This window comes from Aegilops tauschii, chromosome 2 (assembly GCF_002575655.3).
Source record: "Aegilops tauschii subsp. strangulata cultivar AL8/78 chromosome 2, Aet v6.0, whole genome shotgun sequence".
In the NCBI taxonomy this organism is placed as follows: domain Eukaryota; kingdom Viridiplantae; phylum Streptophyta; class Magnoliopsida; order Poales; family Poaceae; genus Aegilops; species Aegilops tauschii.
Window position 1 is genome coordinate 576,857,262 of NC_053036.3, and position 17,842 is coordinate 576,875,103.

Below are 17,842 nucleotides of genomic sequence, written 5' to 3' on the forward strand. Positions count from 1 at the left end.
TCCGGGTTCCGTTGATGCAGGTATCGTATGAAGTGGGATCTGCGCGCGGCTCCAACGCCGCAGACTCGGTAGCCCCCGTGATGGCACTACTAGGAAAAGGCTAATTAGTGGCGCACCTGTTTTTGCCATTAATGGCGCACTACAGGTGCGCCACTATTATCACGTCATTAGTAACAAAATAGTAATGGCGCACCTCTGGTGCGCCATTAGTATCCCAGATAGTAATGGCGCACCTATAGTGCGCCATTAGCATCCCACATAGTAATGGCGCACCTATAGTGCGCCATTACTATGCCTATCTCGTGCGCCATTACTATCTGACTTAGTAATGGCGCACCACATAGAAGTGCGCCATTACGAACAATTTTTTTCATCTTAATCTCGAGTCAGTATGGCTTAATCTCAGGTCAATATGCTTAATCTCAAGTCAAATCGCACTCCGTGGTCAAACTTCCCGAAAGGTCACCCATCCTCACACTACTCCAGCTCGAGCACGCTTAACTTCAAAGTTCTATCCAACCCCAGCCCCAGCTCACTTCACAAGCACCTGCTGATATATCTATCATATCAATCCTATTAAACCTTGTTGATGTCTAGGACTTTGTTCATGTTCATGAGTGTGATGAAATTTTGAAAAAATATTTCAAACTTCCCGGTCATATTACGTATCATATTTTGAAAAAAAAACATTCAATATTTTTTGAAACCAATTTTTTTCTGTTACTAGTGGCGCACCTAGCAAATGGTGCGCCACTAGTAAGTTTGATTTTTTTTTCATTTCCCCCTCTAGATCTTAAAAGCCCCGTATCTTTCGTTCTATTAGGTTTTTTGGGATTTTGAAGATGTTGAACAAAGTTCCCCGGTTCCATTCGTATGTAACTTTTCGAGTAGATGATTTTTCATATAAAAAACTTTTTAATCCGAGTTCATATGCAAAAGTTATGCCCATTTTACTAAATTCCAGAGAGATTTTGCAAATAAAGTCAAAATTCATATTTGTAAACTTTCCCAACAACTAGACCACATATCACATGGGAAGCTTATTTTCTTTTATTTTTTTGACATTTCCATCATTTTCTTTTATTTTATTTTTAAACTGAAAAGGCAGTCCAGGGGGTGCATTTACCACCAGGGTTACTAATGGCGCACCTGGTGTGTGGTGCGCCATTAGTAGTTTTGAAAAAAAAATTATTTTTTTTCAAAACTACTAATGGCGCACGGTGGGTGTGGTGCGCCATTACTATGTCAACTACTAATGGCGCACTTTCCCCTGGTGCGCCACTGCTAACAATTTTTTTTTCAAAACTACTAATGGCGCACCACACACCAGGTGCGCCATTAGTAATATGTCAATAATGGCGCACCTGTATCTGGTGCGCCATTAATGTCCATATCAGCTATAGCCCTTTTCCTAGTAGTGTGGGGTTGAGTCTCCCATCTTCGGATGTCTTGATCTGCTCCGGTTCTAAGGCCGGAGTTGTTACAGGAGCTATCTCCTGGCTGCGGCCCGATGACAGGTTTAAGCCATGTTCAACGGGGCGAAGGGGAGCGATTGCCGCGGTCTCAAATCCGTCGAAGATCAAGTCCCCACGGATGTCCGCGACGTAGTTCAAACTTCCGAATCTGACCTGATGGCCAGGGGCGTAGCTATCGATCTGCTCCAGATGGCCGAGCGAGTTGGCCCGCAGTACGAAGCCACCAAACACAAAGATTTGTCCGGGGAGAAAGGTTTCTCCCTGAATAGCGCCACCACCGATGATTGAAGGTGGCATCGAGCCTTATGTCGACGGCACAGTGGAAATCTCAATGAAAGCACCAATGTCGGTGTTAAAACCGGCGGATCTCGGGTAGGGGGTCCCGAACTGTGCATCTAGGATCGATGGTAACAGGAGACGGGGGACACAATGTTTACCCAGGTTCGGGCCCTCTCTATGGAGGTAATACCCTACTTCCTACTTGATTGATCTTGATGAATATGAGTGTGACAAGAGTTGATCTACCACGAGATCGTAATGGCTAAACCCTAGAAGTCTAGCCTATGTGAATATGGTAATGAATCTGTCCTATCCGAACTATGCTCTCCGGTTGATATAGACACCGGAGAGATCTAGGGTTACATGAGGTCGAATACATAGGAGGAAATCTTCATAATAGGTCGCCTAGCTTGCCTTCCACGCCAAGTAGAGTCCAATCCGGACACGGGTATTGTCTTCGGCCTTCGTATCTTCACAGCCCATCGGTCCGGCCCATGGATAACAGGCCGGACGCTCGAGGACCCCTTAGTCCCGGACTCCCTCAGCCGTCTGATACGTCTCCAACGTATCTATAATTTATGAAGTATTCATGCTATTATATTATCCATCTTGGATGTTTAATGGGCTTTACTATGCACTTTTATATTATTTTTGGGACTAACCTATTAACCCAGAGCCCAGTGCCAGTTTTTGTTTTTTTCCCTTGTTTCGGTGTTTCGCATAAAAGGAATATCAAACAGAGTCCAAACGGAATGAAACCTTTGGAAAAGTTATTTTTGGAAAGAAAGCAATACGGGAGACTTGGAGTGCACGTTAGGGGATCAACGAGGAGAGCACGAGGCAGGGGGGCGCGCCCACCACCCTGGGCGCGCCCTCCACCCTCGTGGGCCCCTCGTGGCTCCCCTTACTGACTTGTTTTGCCTATATGTCTCCATATACCCTAAAACCATCGACGAACAGAATAGATCAGGAGTTCCGCCGCCGCAAGCCTCTGTAGCCACCAAAAACCAATCGGGACCCTGTTCCGGCACCCTGCCGGAGGGGGGAACCCTCACCGGTGGCCATCTTCATCATCCCGGCGCTCTCCATGACGAGGATGGAGTAGTTCACCCTCGGGGTTGAGGGTATGTACCAGTAGCTATGTCTTTGATCTCTCTCTCTCGTGTTCTTGATTTGGCACGATCTTGATGTATCGCGAGCGTTGCTATTATAGTTGGATGTTATGATGTTTCTCCCGCCTCTACTCTCTTGTAATGGATTGAGTTTTCCCTTTGAACTTATCTTATCGGATTGAGTCTTTAAGGATTTGAGAACACTTGATGTATGTCTTGCGTGGGATACCCGTGGTGACAATGGGGTATTCTATTGATCCACTTGATGTATGTTTTGGTGATCAACTTGCGGGTTCCGCCCATGAACCTATGCATAGGGGTTGGCACACGTTTTCGTCTTGACTCTCCGGTAAAAACCTTGGGGCACTCTTTGAGGTTCAATGTGTTGGTTGAATAGATGAATTTGAGATTGTGTGATGCATATCGTATAATCATACCCACGGATACTTGAGGTGACATTGGAGTATCTAGGTGACATTAGGGTTTTGGTTGATGTGTGTCTTAAGGTGTTATTTTACTACGAACTCTAGGGCTGTTTGTGACACTTATAGGAATAGCCCAATGGATTGATCGGAAAGAATAACTTTGAGGTGGTTTCGTACCCTACAATAATCTCTTCGTTTGTTCTCCGCTATTAGTGACTTTGGAGTGACTCTTTGTTGCATGTTGAGGGATAGTTATATGATCTAATTATGTTATTATTGTTGAGAGAACTTGCACTAGTGAAAGTATGAACCCTAGGCCTTGTTTCCTAGCATTGCAATACTGTTTTCGCTCACTTTTATCACTTGCTACCTTGCTGTTTTTATATTTTCATATTACAAAAACCTATATCTACCATCCATATTGCACTTGTATCACCATCTATTCACCGAACTAGTGCACCTATACAATTTACCATTGTATTGGGTGTGTTGGGGACACAAGAGACTCTTTGTTATTTGGTTGCGGGGTTGCTTGAGAGAGACCATCTTCATCCTACGCCTCCCACGGATTGATAAACCTTAGGTCATCCACTTGAGGGAAATTTGCTACTGTCCTACAAACCTCTGCACTTGGAGGCCCAACAACGTCTACAAGAACAAGGTTGTGTAGTAGACATCAAGCTCTTTTCTGGCGCCGTTGCCGGGGAGGCTAGGTAAGCGGCACTCACACCCCGTCAACTAAGCTCTTTTCTGGCGCCGTTGCCGGGGAGGTGAGTGCATGAAGGTATATCTTTAGATCTTGCAATCAAATCTTTTAGTTTGTTGTTTTATCACTAGTTTAGTCTATAAAAGAAAATTACAAAAAAATGTAATTAAGGGTGCCTCATATGCTTCATCTTTTTAATGTCTTTCGTGGGAATGATGGGAAGGAAAATTGTGCTCAAGTACTAGAAGAAGAATTGCATAGAATGCTTGGCATAAAATATGTGAATGATGAGCATGATTTCAATGTTGTTATTATGAATTCCTTGAATACCCATGATGCTAATGATATGCAAAGCCACAAGCTTGGGGATGCTATGTTTGATGAAGATGATATGTTTAGTCCCCCAAGTTTTGATGAGCAAATTTATTATGATGAAAGCATGCCTCCTATTTATGATGATTATATTGGTGAAAGTGGGTTTGGAAGAGTGTTAACTTTAGGAAGTAATGATCGCACTATTTTGGAGGGTGTTGAATCTTATAATATTTATGAAAGTGGATTTGGAGAGGTCATGACTTTATTTAGTGATGAATCCACTATTTCGGAAGAGGTTCCAATTGATTATGAGAACAAAGTTGCTATCTATGATGATTATTGTGATGACTTGTATGCTATTAAGAATAATGATAACCATGAAACTTGTCATCATGATTTTAGTTTTCATTTGGATTATGCCTCACATGATAATTATTTTGTTGAGTTTGCTCCCACTATTATTCATGAGAAGAAATTTGCTTATGTGGAGAGTAATAAAATTTCTATGCTTGTAGATCATGAAAAGAATGCTTTAGGTGCTGGTTATATTGTTGAATTCATTCATGATGCTACTAAAATTATTATTAGGGAGGAACATATTCTTGTAGGAATTGCAATAATATCAAGTTTCCTCTCTATGTGCTTAAAGTTTTAAAGTTATGCTTGTTTTACCTTCCTATGCAAGTTGATTCTTGTTCCCATAAGTTGTTTTCTCACAAAATCCCTATGCATAGGAAGTGGGTTAGACTTAAATGTGCTAGTCATATTCTTCATGATGCTCTCTTTATGTTTCAACTCTTATATTTTATGCGAGCATCATTGAAATCATCATGCCTAGCTAGGGGCGTTAAACGTTAGCGCCTGTTGGGATGCAACCCAACTTTATTTTAGTTTCTTGCTTTTTGGTTCTGTTTAGGAATAAACAATCCATCTAGCTTCTGTTTAGATGTGGTTTTGTGTTTCAATTAGTGTTTGTGCCAAGTAAAACCTATAGGATCTTCTTGGATGATAGTTATTTGATCTTGCTGAAAATTCCAGAAACTTTCTGTTCACGAAAATAATTGTTAAAAATCGCCAGAACGTGATAAAATATTGATTCCAAATGCTGCTGATTAATAAAAAAATGTTCTACGTCGTTCTATTTTGGCTGAATTTTTGGAGTTCCAGAATTTTGCGTTAGTTACAGATTACTACAGACTGTTCTGTTTTTGACAGATTCTGTTTTTCGTGTGTTGTTTGCTTATTTTGATGAATCTATGGCTAGTAAAATAGTTTATAAACCATAGATAGGTTGGAATACAGTAGGTTTAACACCAATATAAATAAAGAATGAGTTCATTACAGTACCTTAAAGTGGTGTTTTGTTTTCTTTCGCTAACGGAGCTTACGAGTTTTCTGTTAAGTTTTGTGTTGTGAAGTTTTCAGGTTTTGGGTAAAGATTCGATGAACTATGGAATAAGGAGTGGCAAGAGTCTAAGCTTGGGGATTCCCAAGGCACCCCAAGGTAATATTCAAGGACAACCAAGAGCCTAAGCTTGGGGATGCCCCGGAAGGCATCCCCTCTTTCGTCTTCGTTCATCGGTAACTTTACTTGGAGCTATATTTTAATTCACCACATGATATGTGTTTTGCTTGGAGCGTCCTTTTATTTTCTTTTGTTTTGCTTGCTGTTTGAATAAAATATAAAGATCTGAAATTCTTAAATGAGGGAGAGTCTTCACATAGCTACATAATTATTTAACTACTCATTGATCTTCACCTATATCTTTTTGGAGTAGTTTGTCATTTACTCGTGTGCTTCACTTATATCCTATGAGTAAATGGTTGAATGATTTGAATGTCATAAATCTGAAATTATATATGTTTCATGTGCTTATCCCATGGGGAGTAATGACTTCACATATAAGAAGTAGAGGTGGTAAATTTATTGAAGGTTAGCAAACATTGTATTGGTCAATTGAACAATTCATGAAAGAATATTGACGGAAGAGAGATTTCACATATAAATATACTATCTTGGACATCTTCTATGATTGTGAGCCCCAATAATTATTTTTAAACCTGAGCAAACTAGTTGAAGTTGGACAAGGAAGACAACATAATGAGTTATGCTTGGGTATATTTGTATAGAAGTTATATTGTTATGGATCCTCTAACATGTGGCGCTTGCTATTTAGAATCCTTTGCTAGCCAAAATATCTGTACTAAGCGGGAATACTGCTTGTGCATCCAAATTCGTTGAACCAAGTTTCTTCTATGAGTGTCCGCCATATCTACCTATATGCGGTATTTACCTACCGTTCCAAGTAAATTTGCATGTGCCAAACTCTAAACCTTCAAATAATAATCTGTTTTGTATGCCCGAATCGCTTATGTAGCGACTTGGGGCTGTCAGTATCTTCCATGCTAGGTGGGTTATTCTCACGATGAGTGGACTCCGCTCATCATTCACGAGAAAATGGCTGGTAACTCGGATGCCCAGTCCTATGATCAAAAGATCAAAAACAAATTCACAAATAATTTAAACAAAACTCCCCCAGGAATGTTGATAGTTGGACGGCACCCGTTGTTTCGGACAAGCCGTGGAGTGTGAATGTTGGTTGAGGGGGAGTAAAATTTTTACCTTTCTGCGTGGGAACCGCCTATGATGTATCTAGTATGGAAGATATTGGGAACTCTTGGTCGTTATGTTGACAATGAAAGCATACCTCTCAAAATTATTTTCATCTCTGTTTTTGCTTCGAGCTCTGGCACCTCTGCAAATTCCTGCTTCCCTATGTGAAGGGCCTATCTTTTACTTTTATGCAAGAGTCAGTAGTATTCCTTCTCATTCCAACCTACTCTTTAGTTGGCAAGCATCATATGATGCAAAGATCTAAGCATATATGGCCATTCAAATATATTTGATGATGAACTATTACTGTTGACATTACCCTTTAGGTAAAAGGTTGGGAGGCGAAATATTAATCCCCTATCTTTCTCTGTGTTCGATGAATACTATTTGTTCTAAAAATATGCTTTGAGTGGTAGCAATCATGGAAGACTAAATGATAGTGGAGTATGTGGAGTTTGCTAAATCAAAGCTCTGACATAGACTCTTCCTGAAAATAAGATGAATTGTAATTGTTTGATGACTAATAAGACGGGTTGTTAGTTTTCAAGAAAGTTTATGATCTATACTTTAACATGTGAATAGCTTGCTACTTGATCATGAAAAGTTCTATGAGTTGAACTACTGTTATGACATATAATGATGCTAGAAAAGGTGATTGAAATTATCATTGATCAAACTTATGAACCTGCTAGCATTCACACTTCATAAATTATTTCATTTATCATTTCCCTACTCGAGGACGAGCAGGAATTAAGCTTGGGGATGCTGATACGTCTCCAACGTATCTATAATTTATGAAGTATTCATGCTATTATATTATCCATCTTGGATGTTTAATGGGCTTTACTATGCACTTTTATATTATTTTTGGGACTAACCTATTAACCCAGAGCCCAGTGCCAATTTCTGTTTTTCTCCCTTGTTTCAGTGTTTCGCATAAAAGGAATATCAAACAGAGTCCAAATGGAATGAAACCTTCGGAAAAGTTATTTTTGGAAGGAAAGCAATACGGGAGACTTGGAGTGCATGTCAGGGGATCAACGAGGAGAGCACGAGGCAGGGGGCGCGCCCACCCCCTAGGCGCGCCCTCCACTCTCGTGGGCCCCTCGTGGCTCCCCTTACCGACTTCCTTCGCCTATATATCTCCATATACCCTAAAACCATCGATGAACAGAATAGATCGGGAGTTCCGCCGCCGCAACCTCTGTAGCCACCAAAAACCAATCGGGACCCTGTTCCGGCACCCTGCCGGAGGGGGGAACCCTCACCGCTGGCCATGTTCATCATCCCAGCGCTCTCCATGACGAGGAGGGAGTAGTTCACCCTCGGGGCTGAGGGTATGTACCAGTAGCTATGTGTTTGATCTCTCTCTCTCTCTCGTGTTCTTGATTTGGCACGATCTTGATGTATCGCGAGCTTTGCTATTATAGTTGGATGTTATGATGTTTCTCCCCCCTCTACTCTCTTGTAATGGATTGAGTTTTCCCTTTGAACTTATCTTATCGGATTGAGTCTTTAAGGATTTGAGAAACTTGATGTATGTCTTGCGTGGGATACCCGTGGTGACAATGGGGTATTCTAGTGATCCACTTGATGTATGTTTTGGTGATCAACTTGCGGGTTTCGCCCATGAACCTATGCATAGGGGTTGGCACACGTTTTCGTCTTGACTCTCCGGTAGAAACTTTGGGGCACTCTTTGAGGTTCTATGTGTTGGTTGAATAGATGAATTTGAGATTGTGTGATGCATATCATATAATCATACCCACAGATACTTGAGGTGACATTGGAGTATCTAGGTGACATTAGGGTTTTGGTTGATGTGTGTCTTAAGGTGTTATTTTACTACGAACTCTAGGGCTGTTTGTGACACTTATAGGAATAGCCCAATGGATTGATCGGAAAGAATAACTTTGAGGTGGTTTCGTACCCTGCAATAATCTCTTCGTTTGTTCTCCGCTATTAGTGACTTTTGAGTGACTCTTTGTTGCATGTTGAGGAATAGTTATATGATCCAATTATGTTATTATTGTTGAGAGAACTTGCACTAGTGAAAGTATAAACCCTAGGCCTTGTTTCCTAGCATTGCAATACTGTTTTCGCTCACTTTTATCGCTTGCTACCTTGCTGTTTTTATATTTTCAGGTTACAAAAACCTATATCTACCATCCATATTGCACTTGTATCACCATCTCTTCGCCGAACTAGTGCACCTATACAATTTACCATTGTACTGGGTGTGTTGGGGACACAAGAGACTCTTTGTTATTTGGTTGCAGGGTTGCTTGAGACAGACCATCTTCATCCTACGCCTCCCACGGATTGGTAAACCTTAGGTCATCCACTTGAGGGAAATTTGCTACTGTCGTACAAACCTCTACACTTGGAGGCCCAACAACGTCTACAAGAAGAAGGTTGTGTAGTAGACATCACCGTCGAAGCCACTTTAATTCCTCCGAGGTTAGATGACTGAACACGAGATTTTAAGAGGCACGAAAGGCCCTCTGCTGCCAGCAAAAACAAATAGGGTGAAATAGGATCACCTTGACGGATGCCACCCGTAGGGTTAAAATCTTCCAATTTTTCTCCATTAAACATAACCGAGAAGGAGACGGATGACACCATCCCCATCACAATATCCACCCAATTCTGAGTGAAACCAAGCTTCAACATAATTGCTCTAAGATAGTCCCACTCGACACGATCATAGGCCTTCATCATATCCAATTTCAATGCACAAGACCTATGAATCTGGGCTTTGTTTCTCTTCATAAAATGAAGGCATTCGTAAGAAGCAATGATGTTATCCGTAATTAATCTACCTGGGACGAAAGCCGACTGCTCCTAAGAAATAATCTCCGGCAATATTAACTTCAAGCGATTAGCTATCACTTTTGATGCAACCTTATACAATACGTTACACAAACTGATTGGACAGAATTGTGTAAGCAAGGTAGGGTACCTTCGAGATCAGGACTAGCACCGTATTGTTGATCTCTTTTGCACTTTCCGTACCCGAGAGAATACGAAGTACCACTCTGGCTACCTCTTCACCACAAACCTCCCAATGATGTTGGAAAAAATGAGTGGGGAAACCATCAGGTCCGGGAGCCTTCGTTGGTGCCATCTGAAATAACACGGTCTTTACCTCGTCGGCAGTGTAAGGTGCATTCAACTGTTCATTCATCTGGGCAGTTACCTTCACTGGTACCGTATTCAGCACCTCATCCATATCATAGACCCCTTCTGACGTGTAGAGGTTACTGTAAAAAGAGTTAACCAAGTCCTTCATTGTTTGTATGTCCTTCGTAGAGTTACCGTCCTCCTGTACCAGTAACTTAATCAAGTTTTTCCTTCTGCGCATACTCGCCCTTAAGTGAAAGAACCGTGTATTCTTGTCACCCGCCCGAAGCCATTCAACTCTAGCACGCTGCCTCCACATCAGTTCTTCTCTGTGATAGAGCTTAATAAGATTCTCCTTGATTTTTAATTTTTTGTGAGAGGGGCCAACCCTCCCTGGCACATTCGGCAAAATTTCCATCTCACGTTTTAGGGACCTGATCTGCTTGCGCACACTCCCGAACGTGGTCTTGTCCCATGCAGATAAAGACAAGGCTAGGGTTGCCAACTTTCCTTTGATTTCCGCCACTGAACTGCAGGCCGGACCGCCCCGCCAATCATCCGCGACTTTTGCATGCAGTTGGTCGTGGGATTCCCACATGGTTTCATACCGAAAGTTGTGTTGTCGTTGTCTCCCCTCCACTTCTCCATATGGATGCAAGACAATGGGCGCGTGATCCGATGAGCCCGCCGTAAGGTGATCCACACGCACCCTTGGGAACTGCGCAGTCCATGCACTGCAAGCGAGTGCTCTGTCGAGTCTAACTTGTGTATATGAACCACCAGTAACTTTGTGCTCAAAAGTCCATGGAATTCCTGTATGCCCTAGATCGAGCAGGGCACAGTCATCCACAACTGATCTGAAAGCTGCAATCTGGCTTTGGCTGCTCTGCCCAACTCCATCATGTTCCCTTGCATGCAACACCTCGTTGAAGTCTCCTATCAACATCCATGGGAGAGGGGAAGATCCAGCTATATCCCGAATAGTGTCCCATGTGTTTTGCCTTGCTGCCACCTGCGCTTCTCCATAAACACAAGTTAATCTCCACGGGCTTCGTCCCGTTTCATCAATAAGTGCATCAATGTGATACTTAGAGTAACCCTGAACATTAAGCTTTATTTCATTATTCCAAAACAAGCCTATGCCTCCACTTCTACCAGAACTGCTTATAGCATAACTATTATCATAACCAAACGAAGTTTTCAAATTCTTGACACGTACTCTGTCTAGTTGTGTTTCTACTATACAAAGTACAGCCTGGGTAAATTGCTTTGCAAGATCGCAAAGCTCACGAACTTTCGTGGGTCTACCCACCCCATGACAGTTCCAGCACAATATATTCATTGTGCCCCGCGGAGGCCACTCTGGGTCTCCGCGATGGGCGCACAATTGGTCTTGTCACTGGGGTTCTTCTTGGGCAAGCCCTTATCAGCATTAAGAACAACCTTGGCTCTCTTCTGTTCTTGTCGAGATGATGGGCTTGGAGGAACTATAGGGGGTGCTGGAAGCATGAGCTTGTTGGCCTGCGTTCCCTTGGGTGTGTTTTTGTCATCCGCATGGCCTATCTCTGATGATCTCTTCCTGACCGATTCAGCATCGACCATGCAAGCATTCACGTCCTCACTTCCTGCGTGTTGGTTGGGCTACTAGGTCATGCCCCTTCCAACGCTAAAACCTGCTCCTCCCCTTGAAGCTCCTCGTCCAAAGCCGCCTCTATGGGCGCGCCCTTCTCCTGGACCCCGTCCTGCACCACGGAACCAGCTTGCTCTCAGTTCTTTAAAAACTAAGGCCTTCGGGGGGTGAATCCCATCTCCATGCTCCTTAAATTGGTGTCCAAGATGGCCACATACGGCACACCAGTCAAGGAGGCGTTCGTACTTCACAAGAAAAATCTGTCTCTTGTTCTCTTTAACAACTGATGTAGCATTCTTCAGAGGCTTGTGAACATCAATCTTGACCCGAACCCTATAGAAGTTTCCTTCAAAATCGTGGGACTTAGGTTCCACAAACACAACTTCACCAATCTTCCCCGCCAAAGCCTTCAGCATGGGGCAGAAACCATCAGGAAGATCATGAATCTGAGCCCAGATCTCGAGAGTATCAAGCTTGATTTGAGACGGTTTTGTGAACCCGTCGTAAGGTGAAATAATCACCGCAAAACCCTTGAAATTCCACGGTCCTTCTTGCATGACTCTCTCCCAATCACCCAAACACGAGAATTGCAGGGTGTATAGATTGTCTTCGAGCGGTCTAATCTTTACCTCTTGGGCCAAATCCCATGCCGCGCTCATCGTCTTGAAGAACCTGTACTGGCTATGGGCTTTCTCAGTATGAACCCGAGCCAGCGCCATCCATCTGATCGACTCTGGTGGGGGTGCTTCTTGATCCTCAAAAACTACATCATCCAGATCATCCTCAAGGAGACCAAGCCTCTCCATCATCTCTGCCACATCCTTCGAGTCCACTGTCTTCGACCCCGAGGCCTTGTCCGTCATCTCTGAAAACCCTAACCCGACGAAGAAAAACGATCGGGCTGTTGATGGAACCCTAGAACGACTCTCACAACCAAACTCGTGGTCGTCGAAGAACCAGCGAGGAGGATGGGTGGCGACAGGGGATATCCGATCTCGACATTCGGCTGGCGCCGCCGTGAGTAGTACGAACCCTAACTAGAGGGGAGACATTTTTGACTAAGGTGTGCTCAGCTCATCTGATCCGTGTGTGCTCGGCGTAAGCGTGCTGGGTTAGTCTTTTTTTAGAAGGCGTGCTGGTCCAACTGAACTAACCCACTTTAGGGCCCGCTATGATAGAACGAGGGTAGATGGGCCAATACTTTTCTTCTAAATTAGATGGGCTAATACTAGTGAGGGAAAACACACGTCAAAGGTTTAAAACATGTTACTAAAAAAAAGGTTTAAAACATCGTTCACAATGAGTCAGGCTCTCTCCTCCATACATAGCAGAAAATAACGAGGGACCCCTAAAAAAAGCAGAAAATAACGAGGGAGTAAATATTGTGCAACATGAACCTTTTTTGTCCGCAGTAGCTATTTCTTTTTTCCTTTACAATGCACGGCAGGAGCTCTGCCGGTTTCAATAAGATGGCGAAAAAGAAGAAACATAAAGTGACCATGTTTATGAAAATAGGCCAAAAACCATAAAGCCCGGTAAAAAACTGAGAGAAAACAAAATAATAAAAAGCCAAAAAAAGACACTGGGGCTCGGGGATGGGAGCCACTAGTTAATGAGCGCTTCTTCTGGAGCCTCGCAACGATCAGCGCCACTTGACGTGCTCTGAGCCGCCCGCCACGAGTCGCGCTCTGGACACTCCCTCCGGATTTTTCCGCACGCGTTTTCGGCTTTTTATATGGTTTTTCCCCGGATTTTTTGATGTTTCGGTTTTCCACCGGTCTTTCTTAACTTTTGGATCAAAAAAATTTCGATTTTTTTTGCACAAAAAACGCGTTTTTTTCTTTCGCGAGAGTCACGGTGTTGCTTCGCGGGAGTCACGGCCGTGACTCTCGGAATGGAAAAAAACGCGTTTTCTGTCTTTTTTTCTTCAGCGAAAGGCATGATTTTGCTTTCGAGAGAGACACGGTTGTGCTTTCGCGAGAGGCACGGCCGTGCCTCTCGGAAACGGAAAGGAAAACGCGTTTTCTATTTTTTTCTTTCGAGGGAGGCACGGTTTTGCTTCCGCGGCACGGTTGTGCTTTCACGAGAGGCACGGCCTTGCCTCTCGGAAATGAAAAAAAAGGCGTTTTATATTTTGTTTTCTTTCGCGAGAGGCACGGTTTTGCTTCCGTGAGAGGCATGGTAGCGCTTTCACGGGAGGCACGGCCGTGCCTCCTCGGAAACAAAAAAAAACGCGTTTTATCTTATTTTTTTCCTTCCGCGAGAGGCATGGTTGTGATTTCACAAGAGTCATGGGCGTGCCTCTATCGAAAAGGAAAAAAACCGGTGCTCCCGGTTCGGTTTTTTCGTCTTTTTTTTGTAAAAAAAAGTTCGTCAAAACCTATCAACATGGGATCTAGTTTTGAAAATCTCGACACGAGAAATCCAACGGTAAAAAAGGTTTGAGATTTGGACGCACGATTTAAGAGATAAAACTTTTTGAATAAACGAATTTACAAAAAAAGGAAACTCCAAGGTTGCAACAAGTGGTATGCATGCAGCCCGCCACTTGTCGTAACCTGGGAGGCGGGAGTGATTTTTGCAGCGAATACTCCTCAACTAGTGATTTCTCTTGGGAATAGAGACTAAAGAAACACATATACACGACAATCAAGGAATATCATCTGAGTCGCACACAAGAGTTCCAAGGCCCCAGACAACTAGACGAAGATCAAAAGCAACTGACATAACCACCACACAATTGAATAGACGCAACCAAAAAGAGCCTGACCCAAAATAGTTCACTTCTGGGCTGGAAATTTATTTGGGTTCAGCTGATTATAAGAGGAGACGCAACCCAGAGGCAAAGGTTGTGGCGCTGCGGTGAGCGCCAGTGAGGCCATGAACGGGAGAGATCTGGAGCCGGGGACGATACGGCAATGGCGTTGCCGATGCAGGGTAGTCGGAGGTTGACGGACTTGGGTGTAGGGGTGCCCTAAAGAACAACATGAGGTGGTAGTTTAGAAGGATGGCCAGCGCGACCGCTGCATGGTGGTGGTTGGTGGCCAAGGGAGGGCAAGTCGACATGACAGTAGGCGGCCTCGTCGGTGTTAGATCGGGTAGACCGGAGGAAGGAGAAGACGCATGTGGTCAGAGGCAGGAGAAAGAAGAGCATCCATTCAATTTAGATCGGATGATCCAAAAACCTGATTCCCGCCATGCGCACGCAACACCAGCTGCCCACGCCCCCACCATCCCTCCCTCACCCATCCCGCTCTGCGCATCCACACCTTGGCGTTGGCCGCCGTCATCGTCCACTGCCGCTCCACCTGCTTCAACAATTCCATCAGTGACACCCTCCACTCCTCCCTCTAACGGAGCGATGCCGTCCCCGGTCCCTCCACAGGCATCACAGTCGTGGACGCCCTGCAACGCATGGAGGAGGAGGGAGCTAGAGGAGCGCTATCATCGTTGGCTCCCACGAATGACGTTGAGGAGCATGCGCCGCTTGCCTGATGCAGTGTGCCGCGTGCCCTGGAGGTCACAGAGGTTGTATAGGATGCGGCGAGTTGCTCCGTCAGCTTGACGCTTCAGCCGCATGGGACGACAACCCCCTTGGTGCCCTCTCCATTAGCCAATATTCACGTGCTAGGTTGCTCGGGTTAGGAGGAGAGCGCGCGACGTGGGTGGACAGAGGGGAGCGCCTCCGTGCTTCTCAATGCTATATCTAGGGTTTGAAGAAGAGTGATTTTGAGTGAGCGGAGAGAAGGAAAATGGGAATAACGACGTTGGCATTCCCTCTGGTCCCCGTTTGGAGCGAACCATATCTACTGCAGACATGACAATCGCCTTAGCGGCAAGATTAGTGTGTCAGATCCAACGAGGGGCACCAGTTTCGCTCCAAAAACGCCTAGAACGGACGTCTGACTTCTAACATTTTGTTTTTCTTCGATGACCAGCATATTTTCATGTATATACCAAACTGATACGAAGTACAACCAGTGTGATAGTCTGATAAAGTGTCTGCTTCTATAAAGATCCAAGGTGCAAAGAAAAAGAATAGAATTAACCACGACGAATACATGGAATTAATGGTACCAATACGTCAAGAACAAACATTTTAAGTCACGTAATGGCCACAAAGAAAAGTTACAGTACCAAAATAAAGACATGAGAAGGAACAAAAATTGGATAATCTAGATTATGTAGAGTTTACGGTGTCATTAGCTCATTACGGTGTCATTATGCTATATACCAATATTCAGGATTGTGGGGGAGGCTTGTCGAAAATCTCGAGAATAACCGATGGGCAGCTTGTTACGAGATGCTTGAATCCATCTGTTTCTTTGACAGCTTGGCGGACATCCCGGGAAGACAAAAATTCAAGACATGCCCTTTTCAGGTGCATGCAGTGGTGTTGCTCCGCTAGAGCAAGGGTCGTTGCGACGGTTTGCACGCCGATGCTTCGACACAATTTCCCTTCGCATATCGCCATTAACCTATCGACTCCGTAACGATCCGCGGCAACCAGCAGGTGCTGCATCTCCGTGTGTCTATCATCCGCATGCCGGTCATCCGACAGAGAATCCGTGTAGATGAAGTGAAGGAGTGCCTCGAAGATGGAGGGTTCCATGCCATCGATCTTGATGCTCTGCGCCAGAGTCTCATTCATCTTACCAAAGAGCTCAGCCTTAAACACCGGGGACCTTGCGGCGAGCACACATCTATGCGCGAGGAACGACTGGCCTGCGACGGTGAAGGTCACGTCCGCGCCTTCCCCACCCTTCAACATATCTAGGAAGTGTTTGTGCAGGTTGGACTGCGGGAGCGGTGCGACGGCCGTGTGCACATCTTCTGCCTGACCCTTTTTGATGACAGTCAAGACACATCTGACTGTGAAGGAGTCCCCGGTGAGGGCAAGCAGCTGTCGCAGCTTTGATTTCTCGACAAACTTCTCAAAGCCCCAATAGCGGGTGGTACTATGGAAAGTATGTTGTAGGCTACCTTGGGATCCCTGGGTAGTAAGGTTGGATACTCTACCATGTTGGTCCAGCAATGTCAAGGTGTACTTGGTCGTCACCCCTGACGTCCCGGTTTCTCCTTCACAGAGAGACAGGAAGACCGACGCGTAGACAGATTTGTGCTCCTCCTTCCATCCGTCGGGGTATAAGTGGAGATCCCACTCGCAGCCACCGATGGTGAACTTTCGCGACCTGAGGAACTTACCGGCACCTATGCCCTCCAGCGACGAGAAACCGGTCACCTCGAAGTTGTGCGTCGCCGTGACGCTCTCCGTCGAGCATCTCGACCATGTCTCGGCCGGGGGAGGGGGGCTACCCTCCTTCTTTGGTGGGTACTGCTGCCTGACCGAAGAGCAGCAAAATCGGTTTCCCATGATCGGACGACGCAACGAAGATGCCTAAACAGCAACGGGGGCGCGCCTTGGTCTTTCACAAATCGACCTGGAAGGGACACGTTTATATCCATGGCCGTAACGTGAGTCCCTATTAGAGACGGAGTATATGCCGGGACTTCCCCACCCAAGAAAAAAGAAGAAATATGCTGACTTGTAGGGTGACATCGACTGTTAGAAGAGGCTTTCCGTAACAGTTTTGGACTCTTATTGGATCCCTACTAAACAAAACTGTTTTCTTTTCTACAAACTGATCCTGGCTCATGGTTAGGATCCGAGCCACCGTGTTATTGTTGGGTTCAGCCTAAAGAATTTTTTTTAACACGGTACATTTAAAGTCGCTCACATATAAGAGCATACACTCACCCCCTATAAACGCGTACACACACCCTATCCCATGAGTACCTTCGAGAGACTGAGGCGACGTCATAGCATCTTAAGATTTTACGAAGTCACTACATGCGCCTCGCGGTCGACGGGAACGTTTCCCCCCACTGAACGAACATCGCCGGAAGTTTGAAATAAATTCAGAAATAATGCAAGTACCAATGCCCTCGTAACCATCCAATCACATATTGGTTTGCTTCAGCCCAACGACTTTTGTTAGCTAGGTACAGATGTATAGGTACTAGAGCATCTGCAGCCGGATATACCAAATCTGAACAATAACCGGTCACCTCTCTCCTTTTTGCTGCAACCAAGTACCTCATATTAGACCTCAAATCCATATAGTAGCATGCATCACATGATTTACCCACCACGTAGATAAGC

The 17,842-nt window shown here is 44.7% G+C and overlaps 1 protein-coding gene across 1 annotated transcript; it reads right to left on the minus strand.

Moving 5' to 3' along the window:
- Positions 1–15,919: 15,919 nt before the first annotated feature.
- LOC109736085 (BTB/POZ and MATH domain-containing protein 2-like) lies at positions 15,920–17,053 on the minus strand. Its single transcript, XM_020295304.1, has one exon. It carries the CDS (start codon positions 17,051–17,053, stop codon positions 15,920–15,922), a length of 1,134 nt encoding a protein of 377 aa, XP_020150893.1.
- Between the last annotated feature and the right edge of the window lie 789 nt (positions 17,054–17,842).